This window comes from Polypterus senegalus, chromosome 5 (assembly GCF_016835505.1).
Source record: "Polypterus senegalus isolate Bchr_013 chromosome 5, ASM1683550v1, whole genome shotgun sequence".
NCBI classification, from domain to species: domain Eukaryota; kingdom Metazoa; phylum Chordata; class Cladistia; order Polypteriformes; family Polypteridae; genus Polypterus; species Polypterus senegalus.
Window position 1 is genome coordinate 64,774,754 of NC_053158.1, and position 21,679 is coordinate 64,796,432.

Below are 21,679 nucleotides of genomic sequence, written 5' to 3' on the forward strand. Positions count from 1 at the left end.
TAATCTCAGTCAGTCACCACTAAATAATATTGCATATTAGGTGGCAAACAATACAAGATCTAGGATTGCTCTGGAAATGTAAAGAATGGATTAATGCACTTGATTTCCTCTCCAAAGTAATCCTTGTTGGTAAGGAGTGAGAAATATGTATTTCATACAAAGCTCCATTACCCATGCCCAAATAAATAGCAGGAAACCTGGTAGTGTTACACCACTGTCTTTCATAGATTTTTGTAACTATGTTATCAAATAAATAAACAAATTAATCTGAATTATTTGTAGATATTTTTAAGTGTCTTAATTATTTCTACAATTATGAAATACTTGGTCAGTTAGAAATGTCCTGTTTGATGCAGTCCAAAAGGAGAAAAAAAATTTGTGTAAAATTTTTAATGCTATTGCCATTACTTATGACTCCTAAATACGTATGTCAATATGTATGAAGCAGTGAGAGACAACTCTTCAGATTTAGACTGATTTGCACTGTAATTTATAGGAAATAATATTCTTTTAATCATTTATTTTGGCCTCTCAAATATTCAATATTTTTTCATTATCTACAGTGCATATTGAAGTGAATGATACTGGTATGATAAATAGGATAAATATCATCAGTATAAAAGGACAACTTGAGCACCTTTTTAAATTTCCCATGCTTACACATTATCATGCTTAATATGGAAGTCAGCAGCAATAAGGAAAGAAAAAAGAGGGCATGCTTCTATTGTATCATGATGTAAATGAGGAGTGTCTAAATTTATATTATTTGTATGAAGTGAAGATGAACTATTTTTTTAAAATGTTTATATCCATTTGATTACTTTTGAAATTTGGGGAATAATAAAGCTTACCAGACAAAAACTAATCACTAGCTAAATCTTATCTAATAGTGCATAACTCCTCAGAGACAAAAGAACAGTTGTATTTCTGTCTGGCATGGAAGCTACCAATTTGCAGATGTAGGCAACATCAGTTTTCATCCACTCTTCCATCACCAAATCCCATAGTTCGGCCAGATTGGTTAGATGACTCAGTCAGTGCTTCACTAGTTGCTGCAAATACACCCACAAATTGTCTTTAAGACTTAAATCCGGGGGTTTTGCTTCTTCGGAATGTTCTTTGTACCAGTTGTCATCTTGGAAGATTGGGGTAGCTATTCTGTATTTACTCTGGAGTTGAAGCACAAAAGGTAACACATGATTCTCCAGTAGCCCAATGTAGCCTTTCTGGTTCAAGTGCTTAGTCACCTTAACCAAAGGGCACGTTCCCTCCTAATTAAAACACCCCCAGAACATTGAGAGACTCATCTACAGCTTGAATAGCATCTTGAACACAGCCCTTATGGAAGGCATCGTGCAGTTTATTATATACCTGTCATCTCAAATCATTCCAGTACAAGCAGAAACATGACTTCTCAGACCAAATAACTTGTTTCTATGTGCCAACAGTTCAGTGTTTGTGGCTCAGTGCCCACTGTAACAGTGCAGATTTGTGAATAGCTGTTAGCATGGGCCTCTTCCATAGTACCCTGCTTCAGGTATCCATGGCATGCAGATCCCTACTGAGTATTCATTCAGAAATGGCTTGTTGTGAGCCTGCATTGTCTGTCTGCAACAGTTATTGCCTGGTGGCAAAGAAGTTTTCTGTCACAATGTGTGGCACACAGTGATGGTCCCTATCTGTGAGCACCATCTTTTGGCAGCAGTCCTCATGACAATTAGAGGTTGGTTTAACTGCAATGTACAGTGGTGCTTGAAAGTTTGTGAACCCTTTAGAATTTTCTATATTTCTGCATAAATATGACCTAAAACATCATCAGATTTTCACTCAAGTCCTAAAAGTAGATAAAAATAAACTAGTTAAACAAATGAGACAAAAATATATTACTTGGTCATTTATTTATTAAGGAAAATGATCAAATATTACATATTTGTGAGTGGCAAAAGTATGTGAACCTCTAGGATTAGCAGTTAGTTTGAAGGTGAAATTAGAGCTAGAAGGATGGAGAAAGTGCTACCTTCGGTAATATCACAAGATCAAACTGGATTTATCAAGGGTCGACACTTATCTTCCAATCTTTAACGCCTGTTTAATGTAATATACTCACCAACTAAGTCAAACACCCCAGAAATATTATTATCATTGGATTCAGAAAAAGTATTTGACATGATTGAATGGAAATACCTTTTTACTACATTAGAGAAATTTGGGTTTGGCCCAAACATTTGTGCATGGATCAAGCTACTGTATACCAATCCAGAAGCTTCAATTTGTATCAACAACATTTGTTCAGACTACTTTAAACTAGATCGTGGTACCAGATAAAGATGCCCCTTTCACCGCTGCTGTTTGCAGTCGCTATTGAACCACTGGCGGTTCACTGTCGTAATACAGATCACATTAAGGGGATTATCAGAGAAGGACTGGAACAGAAAATTTCCCTATATGCAGATGATATGATACTGTATATATCAGACCCACAAAATTCTGTGCCTGCAGTGTTAACAGCACTCACAGAATTTTAAAAGATATCTGGTCTCAGAATTAATCTGAATAAAAGTGTACTCTTTCCAGCGAATTCTCAAGCATATAATAATAGATTAGACACCCTACCTTTTATCATTGCAAAAGATTCTAAATACCTAGGGGTAAACATCACAAGTAAACATAAAGCTCTTTATCAACAAAATGTTGCCGTCTGCATGGAAATAATTAAGCAAGACTTGCATAGATGGTCAACCCTTCATCTCACTCTAACTGGAAGAATTAACACTGTTAAGATGAATATTCTTCCTAAGCTTTTTTATTTTACAACATTCCAATATACATCAATAAATCATTTTTTAAGCAATTAGATTCAACACTAACCTCATTTATTTAGAGCTCAAAACATCCACATATCCAAAGAGCGACCCTACAAAGACCAAAGGCAGAGGGTAGCATGGCTCTATATAACTTTCAGTTTTACTACTGGGCAGCAAACATACAAGCTATGAAAACCTGGACACAAATAGATGAACATACACATGCCTTGTCTGCAATAGAAATAAAATCCTGCAGTACTTCTTTATATTTCCTGCTGTGTGCCCAAATAAATGCAAGTTATCTGCAATATACTAATAACCCAATTGTGCTTCACTCACTCAGAATATAGAACCAATGTAGAAAGCATTTTAAGATGGAGAAGCTTTTATCTGTGGCACCTCTGCAAGAGAACTACCTCTTTCAACCTTCGCAAACATATGCAGTTTTTAATATCTGGAAAAAAATTGGAATTAACTTTCTTAGATATCTTTATATAGACAACATCTTTGCATCCTATGAACAATTACATTCCAAGTTTAACATTCCAGCTACACATTACTTTCATTGTCTTCAAATTAGGAACTTTTTTAAACAAAACCTGCCCGATTTTCCTCATCTTGCACCCTCGTCCATGCTGGAAAAAATATTGCTCAATTCCAAGGACTCAGACACCATCTCTGCAATATATAAAATTATTTTACAATCCCTCCCTTTCAAAGATCCAAGAGGACACTGGGAAAAAGATCTCTTAATCAATATATCAGAAAAGGAGTGGAAAGTAGCAATGCAGAGAATTCACTTGAGCTCCATATGCGCAAAGCATACAATTTTTCAACGCAAAATTATATATCGAGCACATCTGTCTCACCTAAAAGTGTCCAAAATCTTTCCAGGGAAAGATCCAACCTGCGAACGCTGCAATCAAGTCCCAGCCTCACTGGGTCACATGTCCTCCACCAAATTTAACATCATTCTGGACCAAAAATTTTAATTACCTTTCGGCCTTGGTCTCACAATCCCTCCTAACCCATTGACAGCTGTGTTTGGGTTTCTTCCAGATGGGTTTAAAGTGGAGAAGGACAAACAAACTGTGATTACATTCACTACACTTTTGGCACGCAGACTTATTTTGCTTAACTGGAAGAATCATAACTCTCCTCTTTTAAGTCAGTGGGAAACTGATGTTTTATACTATTTGAAATTGGAAAAAAATTAAATACTCAGTTAGAAGATCTGTACAGATTTTTTTCAAAACATGGCAGGATCTAATCAATAATATTTTAGAATAAGCTCTTAAAGCACAGAAGAAGCAATTATTTCTGCATTTCTTTTTCTTCTCCATGCATCTCTATTGGCTTATCAAACTTATCAATTTAGGTATGTTTACAAGCCTTAAGTTTTACGCCGTTGGCCATGATCTTTCTCTCAGGGGTGGGGGTTGACTTGTTCTCAATCCTACTTTTTGTAAAAAATTCATTGATTTGTATGGAATGATTACAATAAAATTAATAAAAAAAACAGTTTTAGAAATGGTGGATAATGGAAAAAGTGACAACATACCTCAGTAATCCCAAAGCTATTATTGCTTTATTTACTGAAAGCATTTATTTGTTTGAGGCATTATTGTATAATAAGTGAAGGATAACTGGAACAGATATTATTCTATAAATGCCACTCCAAAACATGAAAAAAATACGTATAATAATATTTAATATTATATTATATATATATTATATTATTATTATTATATATTATATAATATATATGATATTTAATCCCTACAGATTTTATTTTTTCTCCAGCCGTCTGGAGTTTTTTTGTTTTTTCTGCCCCTGGCCATTGAACCTTACTCTTATTCGATGTTAATGTTGATTTATTTTGTTTTATAATTATGTCTTTCATTTTTCTATTCTTTAATATGTAAAGCACTTTGAGCTACTGTTTGTATGAAAATGTGCTATATAAATAAATGTTGTTGTTGTTGTTGTTTAAGCCAATTCTTCCTGTATCATCACTGTTCTTGGAGGCTCACTTGCAATTGTAGTTTTAATATAATAGGAAACAGAAGACTTTTAAGGGTAAATTACATGACTGAAGCCACTGCAATCACCTTAACATGTCTGTTTACCAACACAAAGTAAATGATGATTTTACACTGCACTTTTTAATTTAATCATACACCCAATCTTAATAATTAAATATCTGAGAGGTTGCTCAAGTAATTCAAGACTTTTAAAAAGTATTAAATAAATAATATATGGAGAGGTTCGGAGCATGCACTGATAGCAGCAAAACACCAAACAACGAACCACCTGGATTGGGACCTGAGTGCAGCGGATGACACCTCAACACCACATTAGAACAGTGTGAGGCTTTTTGTGGTGGCTTCAGTGCCAGTCCTGCCACCAACCCCCAAGTTTTCCCTGCAAGTTAGTGGACATGCTTGCAGAGCTGGATGCAGATTAACATCATACCCAGGACAAAGCAATTGCCAGTTAAGATCCTTGCACAACGGCCAAACAGAATAGTCACTTCCAGTGTTTTAGAACCGACAACCTTCGGATTGCTGGCACAAACACCTAGCCTCACAGCCACCACTCCATATGGAGAATACTAAAATTGGCAGATCTAAATCTTGAAGACTGAGGAAGATCAAAAATGCCAATCTCAGATTTTTACATTCCAATGTGTGTTTCCTATTTACCAAAAATACTGAACAACAGTTGTTTAAATCAGGTTGATCACACTGAAAAGAATGAGAAAGACAAAAAAATGTTTAGAACACCAAATACAGAATACAGAAGTTTCCAACCTAAACACCAGTACTAATGCTACTGACACTACAACAACAACTTTCCATGATAAAATAAATAAGACCTTTGTAACAATTACAAAAGAGATGAAAATGTTAAACAGTGTTAGGACAAAATTAATTCTGATATTCACCTATTATCTCTGAGATTTTCAGGTTACTTCCTAAACAAATCGTAGGCAATGTGTTGCATGTTTGTCAGAACTACAAGTAAGATCTCTATAAACAGTGGTATAATACACCCGTACTTGTATGTGACTATGAACTTATTATTATTATGTTAGATTACATGCTTTTAAGAATTCATGAATGATAGGCAAAAAGGTATTATTGCATTTGGCCATGCCAAAGGACAGTAGCCACCCTTGCGAGTATGTCAAAGAGTACTGTCCAGCGAATCTTCCAGCAGTGGCATACAGTGGTGATTGAAAGTTTGCAAACCCTTTAGAATTTTCTATATTTCTGTATAAATATGACCGAAAACATCATCAGATTTTCACCCAAGTCCTAAAAGTAGATAAAGAGAAACCAGTTAAACAAATGAGACAAAAATATTATACTTGGTCATTTATTTATTAAGGAAAATGATCGAATATTACATATTTGTGAGTGGCAAAAGTATGTGAACCTCTAGGATTAGCAGTTAGTTTGAAGGTGAAATTAGAGTCAGGTGTTTTCAATCAATGGGATGACAATCAGGTGTGAGTGGGCACCCTGTGTTATTTAAAAAACAGGGATCTATCAAAGTCTGCCCTTCACAATACATGTTTGTGAAAGTGTATCATGGCATGAACAAGGGGTTTTTTCTAAGGATTACGAATGAAAAATGCCACAATAGGTTTAGAATTAAGTTTTTAATCTCATTTTGGTTTTAAAGAAAAAATAAATATCTTACTAAATGTGTTTGAATAGGGAAATTTGTCAGTACTAGAATTTCTTTATTAAGCAATGTATGTGGACGTGAGTGAGTATCAGAAATAAAGCACCGGTAGAGGAAAGTGGAGTTGAATTCCCTGCTAACTAAGTAGCATGTGAACAGGCAATATGCATTGCAGTTGGTGACCTTGTATTCTTTTTTCTTTCCAGGCTATGGCACTTTACCATATTTTTATGGCAATGTGGGTGATATTGTGGTCAGTCCATTACTTGTAAATTGCTATAAGAGCCAGCAGCTGAATGTAAAAGCTATGGAGAAATTAGGCATTTCCAGCAATCATCTTCTCAGCGTGGAGACTATGATCTTGCTCACACTCCAGTATTTGGTCCGTCTTGGTAAGTTCTCAGACAGTGTATGTTTACAGAGAGAGTGTGCCACATAAATAAGATTTTAATCATTTATATATTTGTTTTTTATAAAAATAATATATTGCAAAGCCTGGAGTTCAGGGCACTTTTTTGCTTTAAAGGCAATATTGAAGAGCGCGCATGCTTTAACACAATGATGCATCCTGAATTCGTAAATATGACCAGATTTTGCATAGTATAATGTCCTAAAGTGTTTTTATAAGCAAAACTGATAAGTGTGCTCTAGCAAATTTTGTGGTGTAGGGAATAAACTCAGTGTAGCTATATTATTTTTGTTAAAATTAAATGTTCCAGTCTTATCTGATGTTTTATTAATAATTTTAATGTTACTAGTGCTCTTTAAAAATAAGAATTCTGTCACTAAAATCTGAGGTATTTCTGATGCTTAGTTATTCAAATATACTGTAAACTGTACTTTAAACTAATGCTGACATTAAGTAAATTTGAAATTGGAGTACAGTTATTTCTTATTATCATTTAAAAATTAATTACTACATTCATATGGCTTTTATATTTCTTGTGCAGGTTCAGAACAGATCCCAATGCGGGAGGAGTTTGAACAGATTGTTATGAAAGTCATGCAGGGCCAGCCTTTGAAGGAGCGCTTGACTGGGCAGCTTGGCAGTACCACCTTCCCTTACCACTGCATTTCCCCAGCACAGCTACCTTGGCTATCTCGGCTGGCTGCCAGTGTTTCCCGTGATACTGTGCATGTCCTTGTTACACACAATTCCTTAGGAGAGGGTATTTCAGAGACTCTTCGCTCCCTTACTGAACTCCCACCTCAGCAGCGCCTACCTGATTACGTTGTAGTTATCTGTTCCTCCAAAGTTCGGGGCAATGAGTTCTGTGTGCTAGTGCTTGGTGAGAGTCTTACATGTATCTAATATAGTGTGTTTTGAAACAGTATTAACATTAACTTCTAGAACAACTAAAAAGTTGCTGAAATTTTGTAAAATAGGACCACAATGATGCCCACAGCAGTGAACCAGAGGCAGTTCTAACCATAGCTGAGATGCCATTTTATTTTGGGCAAAAAAAGAGGCCAAGCCAAAAATGTACTCTATAAAAAGGCACTCTATAATACCTTTTATCTTTAAAAATTGGCAGGAAAAGCTTTTAATATTCTGTTGACTTTTTCATTGTACTACTACATTAGTTGTCATGTAAAAATTCTGCATATATAAAGAAGAAAATTCCATACCCATAATTTATTCAGTTATTGATATGTAACCAGTGTTCGTAATTGGAATATACATATTATCAGTACACACAATGTACGGTGTGTTTATATATATATATGTGTAATATACAGTATATACAGTATGTGTGTGTGTGCGAGTATGTATAAATAATTTTGTTTTAATACATTTTAAATTGTATTTTAAATCAGTTTTCATTTTACTTTTTTAATAAAAATTACATTGGTTGTTAAATAGACCCGGGGAGGCTACTGATTTGAATATGGGTATACTTGGATTTTTTTTTTTTCAAATATAAAGGAGTACATTTTAGAGTAAGGCAACTGTAAATTGACTCAGCACCCAGTAATAAAGTGTTGACATTTCATCTGCTGCTGTAGAACAGTCTCATACAGTTGGAGATATTATATTACAGTTATATTAGGTTTATTAATTATTTGCTTCAATTGTATTCTTTTTACTTCCTTTTCACATTTAACATTGGTCATCAGGAAGAAAACTCAGCTCTTCCATTTTTTGTATTCTTCAACCAATTCAACAATATGTAGAAGAAGTAAAGTCAATAAAATTAGTAGTTCAATGATAAAAATGTGAGGCAAAAACAAAAAGATACATAAAGTAAAAACCCATATAAATGCATTCCTTTTTACTATAGTATCTGAAATGAATGAAAGCATTTGTGTTAATATTTAGTTGTAGAAATGTTCAAGGTTTCACCTTAGTTCTTTTTATGACACTTTTTTTATTTTTGTTGTTCTTGTTTATTTCTAGGTCAATATCAGTCCCGGATACTTGCAGAGAGCATGCTTACAACTAGTGAATTTCTTAAAGAAATCAGTTACGAGTTGATCACTGGAAAAGTTAGCAGCCTTGCTTCACACTTTAAAACTACATCTTTAGGTAAAGTGATTTTTTTCTGTCTTCCTACCTTTCAAAAATCTAAAATGTATGAAATACCTTAGTTTCAGTTTAAAGGGAGTACAGTGGTGCTTGAAAGTTTGTGAACCATTTAGAATTTTCTATATTTCTGCATAAATATGACCTAAAACATCATCAGATTTTCACTCAAGTCCTAAAAGTAGATAAAGAGAAACCAGTTAAACAAATGAGACAAAAATATTATACTTGGTCATTTATTTATTAAGGAAAATGATTGAATATTACATATTTGTGAGTGGCAAAAGTATGTGAACCTCGGTGAAATTACAGTCAGGTGTTTTCAATCAATGGGATGACAATCAGGTGTGAGTGGGCACCCTGTGTTATTTAAAGAACAGGGATCTATCATGGTCTGCTCTTCACAACACATGTTTGTGGAAATGTATCATGGCACGAACAAAGGAGATTTCTGAGTTGTTGATGCTCATCAGGCTGGGAAAGGTTACAAAACCATCTCTAAAGAGTTTGGACTCCACCAATCCACAGTCAGACAGATTGTGTACAAATGGAGGAAATTCAAGACCATTGTTACCCTCCCCAGGAGTGGTTGACCAACAAAGATCATTCCAAGAGCAAGGCGTGTAATAGTCAGCGAGGTCACAAAGGACCCCAGGGTAACTTCTAAGCAACTGAAGGCCTCTCTTACATTGACTAATATTCATGTTCATGAGTCCACCATCAGGAGAACACTGAACAACAATGGTGTGCATGGCAGGGTTGCAAGGAGAAAGCCACTGCTCTCCAAAAAAAATTGCTGCTCGTCTGCAGTTTGCTAAAGACCATGTGGACAAACCAGAAGGTTATTGGAAGAATGTTTTGTGGACGGATGAGACCAAAATAGAACTTTTTGGTTTAAATGAAAAGCGTTATGTTTGGAGAAAGGAAAACACTGCAATCCAGCATAAGAACCTTATCCCATCTGTGAAACATGGTGGTGGTAGTTATCTTGGTTTGGGCCTGTTTTGCTGCATCTGGGTCAGGACAGCTTGCCTTCATTGATGGAACAATGAATTCTGAATTATATCAGAGAATTCTAAAGGAACTCCACTAAGAGGCATGGTGGTACAATATCAAGAGGACTGAGAGTAGGTTTAAGGGTGTCAATAGTACTTTTTAACTGTGAAAATTAGACAAGATCAAAAGATTCCAAGACAATGCCATGAATAACAGTAGGACGTTCATAGCCAGTTGTAACAATACCACAGCGGATTGTATCCATTTTACTGACAAAAAATGAAAGAAACTGCTCACATCAAAGAACAGTACTAACAGTTAAAATATTATTAAAATGAAAAGACCAGGTAGTTAAGGACACATTTTCATATAAATGCAGTAAAAAAACCAGTCATTTCTCACAGTTCTATACCACATGAAAGCCCCTCTTTACAGATATACAGTATATCTTGTATATAAAGTGGGTTTCAGAAAGTATTAAAAACTCTTCACTTTCTACACTTTTTATTGTGTTGTAGATTTAATTTTAAGTTGACAATTGTGCCATTATATCCATATTGAGAAAGTGAAACATGCTTTCAGAAAGGTGCTGTAACACTTCAAATTGTGGTTAGGTACATACTGTTTGCTTTGATTGTTCTTGAGATGTGTTTAGAACCTGATTGGAGTCCACATGAGTAAGGCCCCACAATTCACAGCATGCCAGGACAAAAGCCTAGATAAGAAGTTCTAAGAACTTGCTGTAGACTGTGATGAACTGTGGTGAGTCATAGATCAGGGCAAGTATATAAAACCATTTCTAAAGCCTTGAGTATTCCTAGAAACACAGTTTTCTCAATAATTGTGAAATGGAAGAAACGTGGAAACACCAGGGCTGTTCCTAGAGTTGTCCAGCTGGCCAAACCGAGTAACTGGACTTTGTTCAGGGAGCTTTATAAAGAACCAAATGGTCTCTCTAACAGAGCTTCAGAAGTCTTCTGCTGAGATGGGAGAACCTGTCGGAAGGACTTCTTTCTCAGTAGTCATAAGAGAAAGCTTTGAAAAATGCTAGAACAAAGTTTTTTTCTCATATTACTGCAAATAATTGTCATACACCTACAATTTTATTTATCACTATAACCAAATTCCTTAATCCTTTTGTTCCTACATGTTCTGATATATCATCAACAGTCTGTAAGATTTTTTGTTAAAAAAATTGCCAACATTGTATCCCACATAGTACCCTCCATGGGTGACCATTCTGTTCCTCTTGCTTGTGTCATTCTTTTTCATCAGTTTGAGCCTATCTCTCTCAGAAAGTGAAAAGGTCTAAATACTTTCTGCATCCACTGTATATGAGCTTCAAAAAAGTGTGACTAATGAGGTAAATTTTTTCCTAGACGGTGGATATTGGTGAGCGCGTAGCCTTACAGTGTATGTTCATACTTAATGCTTTAATTAAATATACAGCATGTGTGAATTGTAGGCTAAAATAGTCTGTATTTACTGCACATTGTCTATATACTGAATAAGTCTGAAGTTCTTTATAGTGACAGAATGTTTTATATAGCATGGTTGTATAGTGAAAAACCATTCCAAGGCTAATAATATTTATTCTATAGTGCTGCTGCTCATTATTTCTGCAGTTAGCATAAAGATAGATTAAGATCCTTGCTCAGGGTTTCTTGTTGAATTAGTGGTGCAGGCTATATAGGTATTCTTGTGGTATATAGTTAAATTCTTCAGCTGTAAGGCCAGTGTCTGAAGAAAGTCTACAATAACTTTTCTGGCAGGCATTGAACGTACAGATCATTGTTATTTGTTTTGTCCTTTTGGTGACTTAGAATAGGAATAAAAATATGTACGTTATCGCATCTCTCCTTTTTTAACAGAATTTTATCAGATATTAACAGAATTAACAGATAATGTGTTATATGGACCATACTATTTTATCCTCAGCTCATAACAATATTGTTAACAACTTCCTGGAGTAACTATATAAAATTATAGTAAATTGGATATCATTTAACAAATGCAGATCAAGAACAATTTTCCTATAATTTATATCAAGAATGTTTATAATGGCTTATTTTTAATAACATTTATTTACCGTATATACTCGTGTATAAGTCGGGTTTTGAAACCTGAAAAATCAATCAGACCCTGATTTATACTCCAGTTCATAAATACAACTCTTACATTTTTTTTTTTACATCTTCTTGTTTCCTCCAATCTTGCACCAGTTTCTCAGACACATCGAATTTTGTTGCAGCAGTGCAGTTACCAATTTCTTTTGCCATTAAAAAATATTAGCTTCATATTTTCTTTTAATCGAATGCTCCATCGTAGATAAGGGATGCTCTTATCATAAAGGTGTATGAGGGTGTGAGATACAAAAAATACAAAACAGTGCAAATGTCACTTCAGAATAGTTGGGGTATTACATTGTGGTCACATAGGAACAATACATAGAAATAAAAGGCAGTATGCTCCGTGGTTACTTTCTTAGGTTCGCATTAGCATATCATAATCTCTTAGACCAATAGCGTAAGTTTTCCGCATTCGAATTATACGACCAACATTATAAAATATCGGAAATTATACGGTAAAATCAAGCCCTGACTTATCCGCGGAAGAACTTAAACGGGAGTATATACGGTACTTTGACTTGAGCCAGTAACTTTTACCTCTGTGGGGAGGACTGGGAAAGAGGGTAATTTATAGAGAGATAATGGAGTATAAATGAAACTTGTTTGGCTTTTTATTTCTCTAGGAGATAATTTAGAAAAGCAGCTTGACCGTTTTTTGCAGAGGAGAAGAGATCAGGTTGTAGTGCCTTTTCGTGGAAGTGTTCATAACTGTGTTCAGATCCAGGAGGCAGCTTCCATGGTGCCTTCATGGAATGCAGGTAGGCAAAGTTCAGCTGTTCCTTTCCCTTTTTTCACTCTAATGTAAAGGTCTGTTATTCTTTTTCCATGACAATTCTTCTCTTATTCAATAGACATTACTGGGGAAGTATTCCAGATCTATTCGCCACAGCTCAACATTGCTCGTAAGCTTTTGTCGCAGGTGTGTTCCATTGCTGACTCTGGCAGCCACAGCCTGGATCTTGGCCGTTTCTCTGGAGTGGATTTCTTGATCTTGGTACCACCTTCTGAGGTCCTTGTTCATCAGACTGCACAGAGAGTCAGACAATCAGGTAAGAGTTAAAGACCATTGTCCGACTAGTAAGGATAGAATGGCTACTGGTTTTTACAGTATACCAGTGTGAAATTCTCGACTGATATTAAACTGTTTTATATTTTAATAAATACTGTAACTGTTGTTGATTACTATGTTTTTGAAACACTTGAGCATTTGCTAAAAATACATAATGAAGCATGCATAGTATGTAAAATGGTCACCTAACAATTTAATATAACTATGGAGGAAGGCAGTGATAATGGTTTAGAGCTCTTTCACTCATTGAAGAGGACGAGGTCTGAAGTATGGTCCTATTTTGTTTTTTTGAAAAATGTCTACCCTGTCTGCAGAGCATGAAGAAATAAACTTTCAGGGAAAAGGGAAAACACTTCAGATTTGAAGGGTCATCTCCAAGACCATGACCTGCTGCTATACAACCAATTCAATGTGATCTTTAATACATTACTGTTTAATTTGCTGAATATTTGTTTGACATTTTAGTGTTAGGTGCTCTAGTAAGTATTTGGCTGAATATGTATTATCTTGATATACAGTTGAAGTCAAAAGTTGACATACACCTAGGGTGTAATCTTTAGCACTAGAATCCCTGAAGCCTACAAAAAAAAGTTGTAATGCTGGGCCACCTTAAACTCCCTCGCACCTCTTCCTCAGCGTCTTTGTTGTGCAAATGTGTCAAACAGCACTGGCAGCAAGCAGCCTGCTATTCCACCCCCACAGACGCAGTTGAAGTTCTCCCAGCTCAAGTATGTTTCTCTGGGTGTGAGGTGTCTGGAATTGTATAGGGTAAATAATATATCATTTTTTTGGAATACATACATTTTAAGTGTATTCCTGTTACAACGATCTGTGTCAATGTAGGATGACAGGAAATGCGAGGCAAGAAATGTTGAACACATAACTAAAACAGAAACTTTTTCATGTTATAGTAATAATTGACAAAATTCTGACCTGAAATGTATAATATGTGAAGACTGAAGTCCTAATGTCAAATAAACACTTTCACAAAAGGTATACACAAAACAAGTACACTTTTATTCCAGAATATAATCAAAGAAAAATAAATCATTCAATTTACATGTTACTGACAATGTCTAAAAACTGAAGCCCAACTGTCAATCGACAGAGAGCTGACATGTTTGTTTGGCTGGTGCAGAGGTAAGAACTGCTGATTCATAATCAAGAGGTTAGCGGTACGAACCTGGGTTCTTCCTGTTTTGAGTAGTGATCTACTACTATTATTACTATTGTATAATAAAAACATACATTTGATTTGAGTCTGTACCACCTGGTGTACATTTTTGCTTACTATAAAATAATCATGGTCAACTGTGTCTTCTTGGCATCTTGTTTTTTTTGTTATTCAGTTTTATTGTTGAATAAAAGCGCATTTGTTTCATTATACCTCTACGAAAGTGTTTATTTTATATTCCAGTAACCACTTAAATTAAATCAAATCTGCCTCTGCCTCTCTTGCATATGCACACTGTGGTGTTATGGGTCCACAGCTCTCTAAGCAGAGGCCAGTTTTATTAAATAAATAATCACAGCGCTCGCGGCTTAACGGAAGGGGCGTGGTGGCTGTAGCGGATCTCAGGGCAGTCTGCAGTGTGGGCGTTTCTCACCAAAGTGCATAGGTGAGGAACTGCCCACATCCGTGATTGTTCCTGAGGATGCTAATGTGCTGCAGCTGCTATGCCTTCTCAATATATAGAAGTACGAGTCGGCTAGAAGAGGGAGAAAAACAAAAAGAGAACAAGGAAAAAGAAAGATGGAGGTAGCTGGAGAAAGCAGGACGCAGGAGAGAGAGAGAGAGAGCCGGTGCAGGTGAGCGAGCAAGTGAGCGAACGCTCGCAGGCACCTGTATGGGAAGCCGGGGTGTTAGGCCGACATCCAGGAGGTGTAGTAGTGGTCGCTCCCGCTGAGTGAACGAGTAGCGGGAGTGACCAGTGAATGGCGACTGGCCGCGGGAGTCGGGAGGCTTGGTGGAGAAGTCCTTGGTGTGAGTGTCCTGGATATCAAGGATTCCAAGTCTTGGGCCTAGGATGAGTGCCAGACCGAAGCCAGGATTGGGAGGCCTCCAGACCTGTGTTGTGGAAAGAAAGGACAGCTGCTGAGAGAGCATCCCGCCTGCTGCAGGGCCCAAATGGAAGAAGCAGGTGAGACGCTAGTTTATTAGAGGCACTGGGCTTGTAATTGGTTTTTAGAAGACTGCTTTCTGCATTGCTTTTTAACCTCGTTTTTAAAGGATTGTTTTTGTTTCTAATGATTTTAACCTCCATAATTTCACTGTTTTTATGGATTATTTATTTAATGAAGACTTTGTAGAAGGCACTGCACTTTATTTATGTTGAATACTTTGATTTGGACATTGTTTTGTTGGATTTTTAATAAAAGCACTTTTGCACTTTGTATCATCCCCTTGTTATGTTGCCTCACTGTCTAGCTCATCTCGGTAACATTATCGACGATGTTGGGTTCAAGGGCTCCCGAGCAGCCGATTGGAACATGGAGCTGAACCTGCATCGTCACACACACACACACATCCATGCATAAAAACGGCATTATTTGAAAACGCTATGTCATTTGAACATTGTTTTTTTTTTTTATGATCTTGCCCACTCTCCACGTTATGGTGCATGGAACTGAGAATTCAGACAGACTTCTTTTTGGGCCCATACACCTTCAGCAAGCAGATTGCAGCAAGTCTGTTGTTTTTCACACATTTTGCACGGGTGTCTTTGTTGTCAAAGAACAAATGGCGCATGATACTTTGATAGCTGGCATTGTATCTTTGATTTCCAGTACAACAAATAGTTCTAACGAGGTATCAACCACATGACAAGTAAGCTGGAAAAGGACAAAATTAAAAAAAAATTCCTTGGCCTATATGAATAGCACACATTAAGAGTGAAGCAGAGGTTAGATAGGAGTACAACTGTAAGATAGACATTTTTCAGACAGAATACATTGGCTACAAGTAAAGATGGCATGGTGAATTCACATTGTTTTGCTATCAGTAAAAACTTTGACAGGCAAAAAAAATAGACTGTGAAGCCTTTTCCAAGAACGCTTTAATTTGTCAAGAATGAAAGTTGGAGACTTGAAGGTGACTGATTTGTGCAAGATGCATATTTAGTTTCGAACCAGAACAAAAGACCAATGTGAGTTGAAAGGCAGGTAGTCACCAGTGCATAGCAATCATGCTATTTGTCTTAAACTTCATGCGTGGATGCAGTTAAGAAAATACTATCAGTGACAGCATCTTTTAAAAGTGTGTAGGCACACAAAATGTTGTTACCCCAGATATTTGTTCTTTTAGTATTATTGATATTACTGTCTTGTGTTCGTTGGTTGGGATCTCTAATCGTAAACTCATAGAAAATAACCCTTGCATTTCCTTTCCAAATGCACAGGAGAAAACTACTGTATGCTTTTTTGTCCTCTCCTGTCCAGATGGCATGGTTTCTTGATAAAATTGCATTTGTTCTAATACAATTAAGTGTTTGTCCCTCTAAGAACCATAATGGTTCCTGCTGCTCATCCTTACTATTGATACTCCCTAGAGCTTAGGTTAATGAAAACAACAGGTAGTTTTTGGTTGAGACCGGCTTATAATGAACACATGCCTAACTATAGGGATGCTTTGAGTAAAGTATTTTATTCTTATTTCTTCCATCATAAATTAACATAGTAGCAATCCCAAAAATTGTAACCTCTCATATCATCTACTTCTAGATGATAAGCAATGTGAGCTGTTTTTAAACTTCTTGGGATAGAATCATAACATCTATCAACAGTTCTCTACAATTAGCACCTCTAAACTCTCTAATGATAATCTTGCTGATGGTTCTGAGCCTTTCTTCACTGATTCCACCATTACTGATTATTTCTGTGTCTCTGAGTTAATTACTAAATGAAAATCCTCACAACTCAGTGCTGCTCTTGCTTTTCTTCTTAGGTTCGGTGCCTCAGGTATTTCTGGTCTCACTTCTCATCTCTAGCTTCAGGCTGCATTTCATCTTCCCTTAAAACTGCTGCTGTTATACCAGTTCTTAAAAAATCTAGTCTTGATCCATTCTGTCTTGATATTTCAGGCATAACTTCAACCTTCCATACTTAGCAGAGGTGATAGAGGGGGTTGTCACTAAAGAACTTCAGACCTGCTTTCAGTAACTAAACAAGATCTTTATGAACCTTTTCCATATAGTTTTATTTTACACAGCACAAAGACTTCTACTTTGAGAACTATTTAATGATTTTCCTCTGTCTGCTAACACCAGGATACTTTGTAGCTTTCTTTTCTTTTATGTTAGTGTGATACTGTAAATCAGTGCTTCCCAAACTGGGTCCTGGGGACTCACTGTGGCTGCAGGTTTTTGTTCCATCCAGCTTCTGCTTTTTTTTTTTATTGGACTCCTGGGCTAATTAAGTGAACTGTTATTTCCCAAGTTCTGTGTTTTGGGAACAATATAGGAATTATATGCCACTCCTTATTCAGAAAAAGATGCCAGTTGTCCTATGGGGGAAAGACTTCAGGTCATAAAGCTTATGGAGCTGTTTCTGGACAGATGCAGAACCGTAACAACAGTTGTGTAAAGTGTGACAGGAGCGTCCACCTGCAGTCATTCGCATACTTTGTAGCACTGCACATGTACTTTGTCAGCATGCCCATGTTGATCAAACACAGGAAGCGCTGCAGTCTACTTGTGACTTTACGCTGTAGGAAGATAAGTAAACAAATCAAGGTAAATAACTAAATAACATTCGATCTGGCTTTTATTTAAGTAACATATAAATATTTTTTATATAAAGACCTTCACAAAACATAATAACAAGCAGGAATTTGCATGATACCTTGGTGAGCTCTATAAGCCCTGCTGTTTCATTGAAGGACATGCGTGTGTTAGATTCATTGGCAGGATGATGCCCAGCGTCTTGCTGCATCCAAATGGTGCCACCTTTCACTTATACACCTGTTGCAGCTGCGCTGTTCTTATGTGTGAGTGGACATTTCTTGCTGGGAGGGCTTCTGTTCTCTTTCTCCGAAGTAGAAACCTCATCCTCATCTGAGTTCACCTCTGTTATAACACATCTTTATTTGAAAACTAACAGTGTCAGATCGGGGGAGTATGAACATGACTGAGAGAATAAAACTGAATAATGAAACAAAATGCTAACTTTTACAAGTACCATAAATTTACACCAGTTGTTACAGACTCAAATAAATCAATTGTATGTTTTTATCCTGTAATAGTAGTAATAATAGCAGCTCAGTCCTCAAAACAGTTGATGCATGAAAACCCCGGGATCGAACCACTACCTCTTTCCTCTACATCAGCCAAGCAGATATATATGTTGTGGGCATGTCTGTGTGTTATACCCTATACCAATTTAATTTACTTTGTTTAAATTCTTGACAAAAGCGCACTTGTTTTGTTATATCTGTGTCTTTTGTGAAAGTGTTTATTTGATATTTTGACTTCAGTCTTCACACATTATATACTTCACATCAACATTTGGCCAATTATTAGTAAACCATGAAAACAGTTTCTGTTCTAGTTATGTGTTCAGCATTTCTTGCCTCGCATTTCCTGTCATGCAACATTTACACGGTTCGTTGTAGATACGGAACACACATGAAATGTATCCAAATAGTGATATATTATTTACCCTATACAATTCAAGGCACTTCACACCCATATAAACAGACTTGAGCTGAGAGAACTTTGTGTATGACTAAAGCTGCGTCAATGAGGAGGATGGGATAGCAGGCTGCCTCCTGCCGGTGCTGATCGACACATTTGCAAAACAAAAGATGCTAATGAGGAGGTGTGAAGGAATTTAAGGTGGCTCGGGATTACAAGTTTTTTCATAGGCTTCAAGAATTCTAAACCTGCAGCTTTTTTGTTTGTAAGATGAGTTAACTTTTGTAATGTTTCAATAGACCAGTCTTGAGTCTGTATCATGCACAAAACAGTTTTCATTATTTAGATACGGTGCATAATTTCCATATCCCTAATTGGGTGCTTCTTTTAAGTTTGAGCTCAATGCTGCTTAAATGTGGTGGATAACTAAATTAAGAACCAAAGCAAAATGTGGCAAGCTGCTGGCCATTTTATAGATCCTGACTCATTCTTTATACCCAAGTGAACGGTGAAGTTTCTTTTAACACAGGAAAGAATTAAAACCGAAATGCAGCAATGTAGAAATATGCAGTAAAGGCTTCTGAATTATAACGAACAAGTTCACAAAAACTAAGACCAAAAAATGATTGCTTTATTATTAAATAAACAGATTCTAATTAAGAAACTGGTTAAAGTGAAAACCTGCAGCTACTGTGGCCCTCTAGGACTGTAATTGAGTACCTCAGTTCTAAATGATAACTATCACTTTACTTTCATTTTTCACATAGCTTCTTGTTTATAATCACCAGAAAAGCAGCAAAGGGGAATTTTAAGACAGGAACTTCAGTTCTAGGTTTTAGTTGAAGGATTTATTTTCCTTGTGATTTTATTTCTAGGTTATTCACTGGTTTTATTAAGACAGATAAGCTTTACATATTGATGAGGAGAAGGTGTTGTAGAAAGCTAGTACTGTAATCAAACTTCTTACCAAAATAAGAAGTACCTCTTTGTTAAAGTTCATTAGGTTTCTGGACCGTTGACTTTTCATCAAATTACTTAATCTACTATTGTTATAATTTTTTAAATTATCGACCTGACATGAAAAGTATTAATTATTAATTGTATAGTCTTTTTTGTTTTCAAGGTGTTTTGGTGGATTTGGGCCTGGAGGAAAATATAACAAGTCATCAAAAGCTGGAAAAATACATTGTGCGCCTTGACAATGATGTGCATGGAAAATTTGAAGTTTTTATAAGAAAAGTGAAGCAGAGTCCATATACACTGTTTGTTATCATTCATGACAATTCACATGTTGATCTCACCAGGTAAAGAAATTTTACAGAAGGTGTGACTTTTGTAAGATGTGTTTAAAAGGGTCCTTATGCTAACCCTGTCTACTTTCCATAGCCTGGTCTCTGGGTCAGCATCTCATGGAGAATTTCAAGGCCTTGCAGACCGGGTGATTAATTGTAGGGAAGTCCTGGATGCACAAAACCTGTTGGTCTTACAGGTCAGTTCCTTCCCTTTCACTCTGCAGACACAACAGTCCAGGATCAGCATTTCAAATGAGATCCACTGGCCTCAACACCAGTGCAATGTAAGTGCCATTCTTTTCACAGTGGTGCAGTGTTACAAACTATACTTTACATAGTATCTGTGGGTAAACATGTATGCTACAACTATAGGTAAAAACATGTCTGAATTTTAGAGCTTTTAAAAATAGTGTTATTTATTCATCCATTGAGAAGTAAATGCCTTTTTTGTTTAAGCTCAATAAAAATTAGTGGTAAAGAGCAATATCATTTTGAGTGACTGAGCATACACAATATGAGGATTTTTTTATGTTGCCAAACATAAGATGTGAGCAAAACTGTCAGAGGGAAGTATTTTGTGTCTTAGTGAATATTAATTTGTATTTAGGTGGCATCACAAAAGTACAGAAACCTCTTGTTTATCTATGTTGGTCTGAAACAGGAGCTCATTTAATACTAGCAGCCTGGTGTAGTGGTATAGTTGAAGTGTCAAGTGTACCAACAGCATCAGGTATCTGCATAACCACATGGGGTTTTTTTGCAGTGCAGCCTTCTGATTATAGAGGCATTATCATTATGAAAGTGTCTTTGTACTAGTAGAGAATCTTGAAGAAGTAAAAGAGGGGAAGCTGCCTATATGCTTTAGTATGTGTATACATGTGGTCAAATGTTCCCATTAAAACCCATGCATACAGTAGGTATAGAATTAAACCACAAAGGCATGTCACATGCAGGGTGTAAATACAACATGGTAAATGATACAAGATATAAAAGTTAAAATAAGGCAAATGCACTGCAAAATAAATCTAATTATGCTAAATGTGGTACCTATTGACTATGTTTTAGAAGAGTATCTGCTTCTCTCCCATTTCCAAACTCGTAACACAGATTTCTAGTCATCAGATATGTCCTGTATTCCAGAAAGTCATACACAATATACAGTACCATCATTTAATTCAGAAGTGTTTATTATCTTTGAACACCTAGTTTAGCTATAAACTTTAATCCTTGCAAGAGACAACACCCCTAAACCCCCACCATCCAGCAACAATCTGTAATGTGATGTCAGTGCCAAAGACAGTACATTTTGTTACACTTTCTGGATGTTCACTTTACAAGTTAGTTATTGACTACATATCTAATTTTCTTTCGATGTACAGGAGGAATCGAGCACAGAGGAATTGGTATATTTCAGTCTAAATGAATATAGTAGATCTTTGAACTGGGGAGTGTCCAGTCCACTTCTGAGATGCGATGATGCCTTTGAAAAAATGGTAAACACACTTTTAGAAAAGTAAGTGAGACACCTCTTGCTAAATTAAT

At 36.1% G+C, this 21,679-nt stretch overlaps 1 protein-coding gene across 3 annotated transcripts in view; it reads left to right on the forward strand.

Moving 5' to 3' along the window:
* Nucleotides 1–21,679, forward strand: part of greb1l (GREB1 like retinoic acid receptor coactivator) — a 211,799-nt gene that overhangs the window by 138,822 nt on the left and 51,298 nt on the right. For all 3 annotated transcript variants that reach the window (XM_039754721.1, XM_039754722.1, XM_039754723.1), the window contains 8 exons: nt 6,704–6,889; nt 7,448–7,786; nt 8,896–9,024; nt 12,770–12,904; nt 12,998–13,195; nt 19,969–20,149; nt 20,232–20,421; nt 21,517–21,650. In XM_039754721.1, the coding sequence (XP_039610655.1) occupies nt 6,704–6,889; nt 7,448–7,786; nt 8,896–9,024; nt 12,770–12,904; nt 12,998–13,195; nt 19,969–20,149; nt 20,232–20,421; nt 21,517–21,650 (1,492 nt within the window). The remainder of the gene's footprint in view (nt 1–6,703; nt 6,890–7,447; nt 7,787–8,895; nt 9,025–12,769; nt 12,905–12,997; nt 13,196–19,968; nt 20,150–20,231; nt 20,422–21,516; nt 21,651–21,679) is intronic.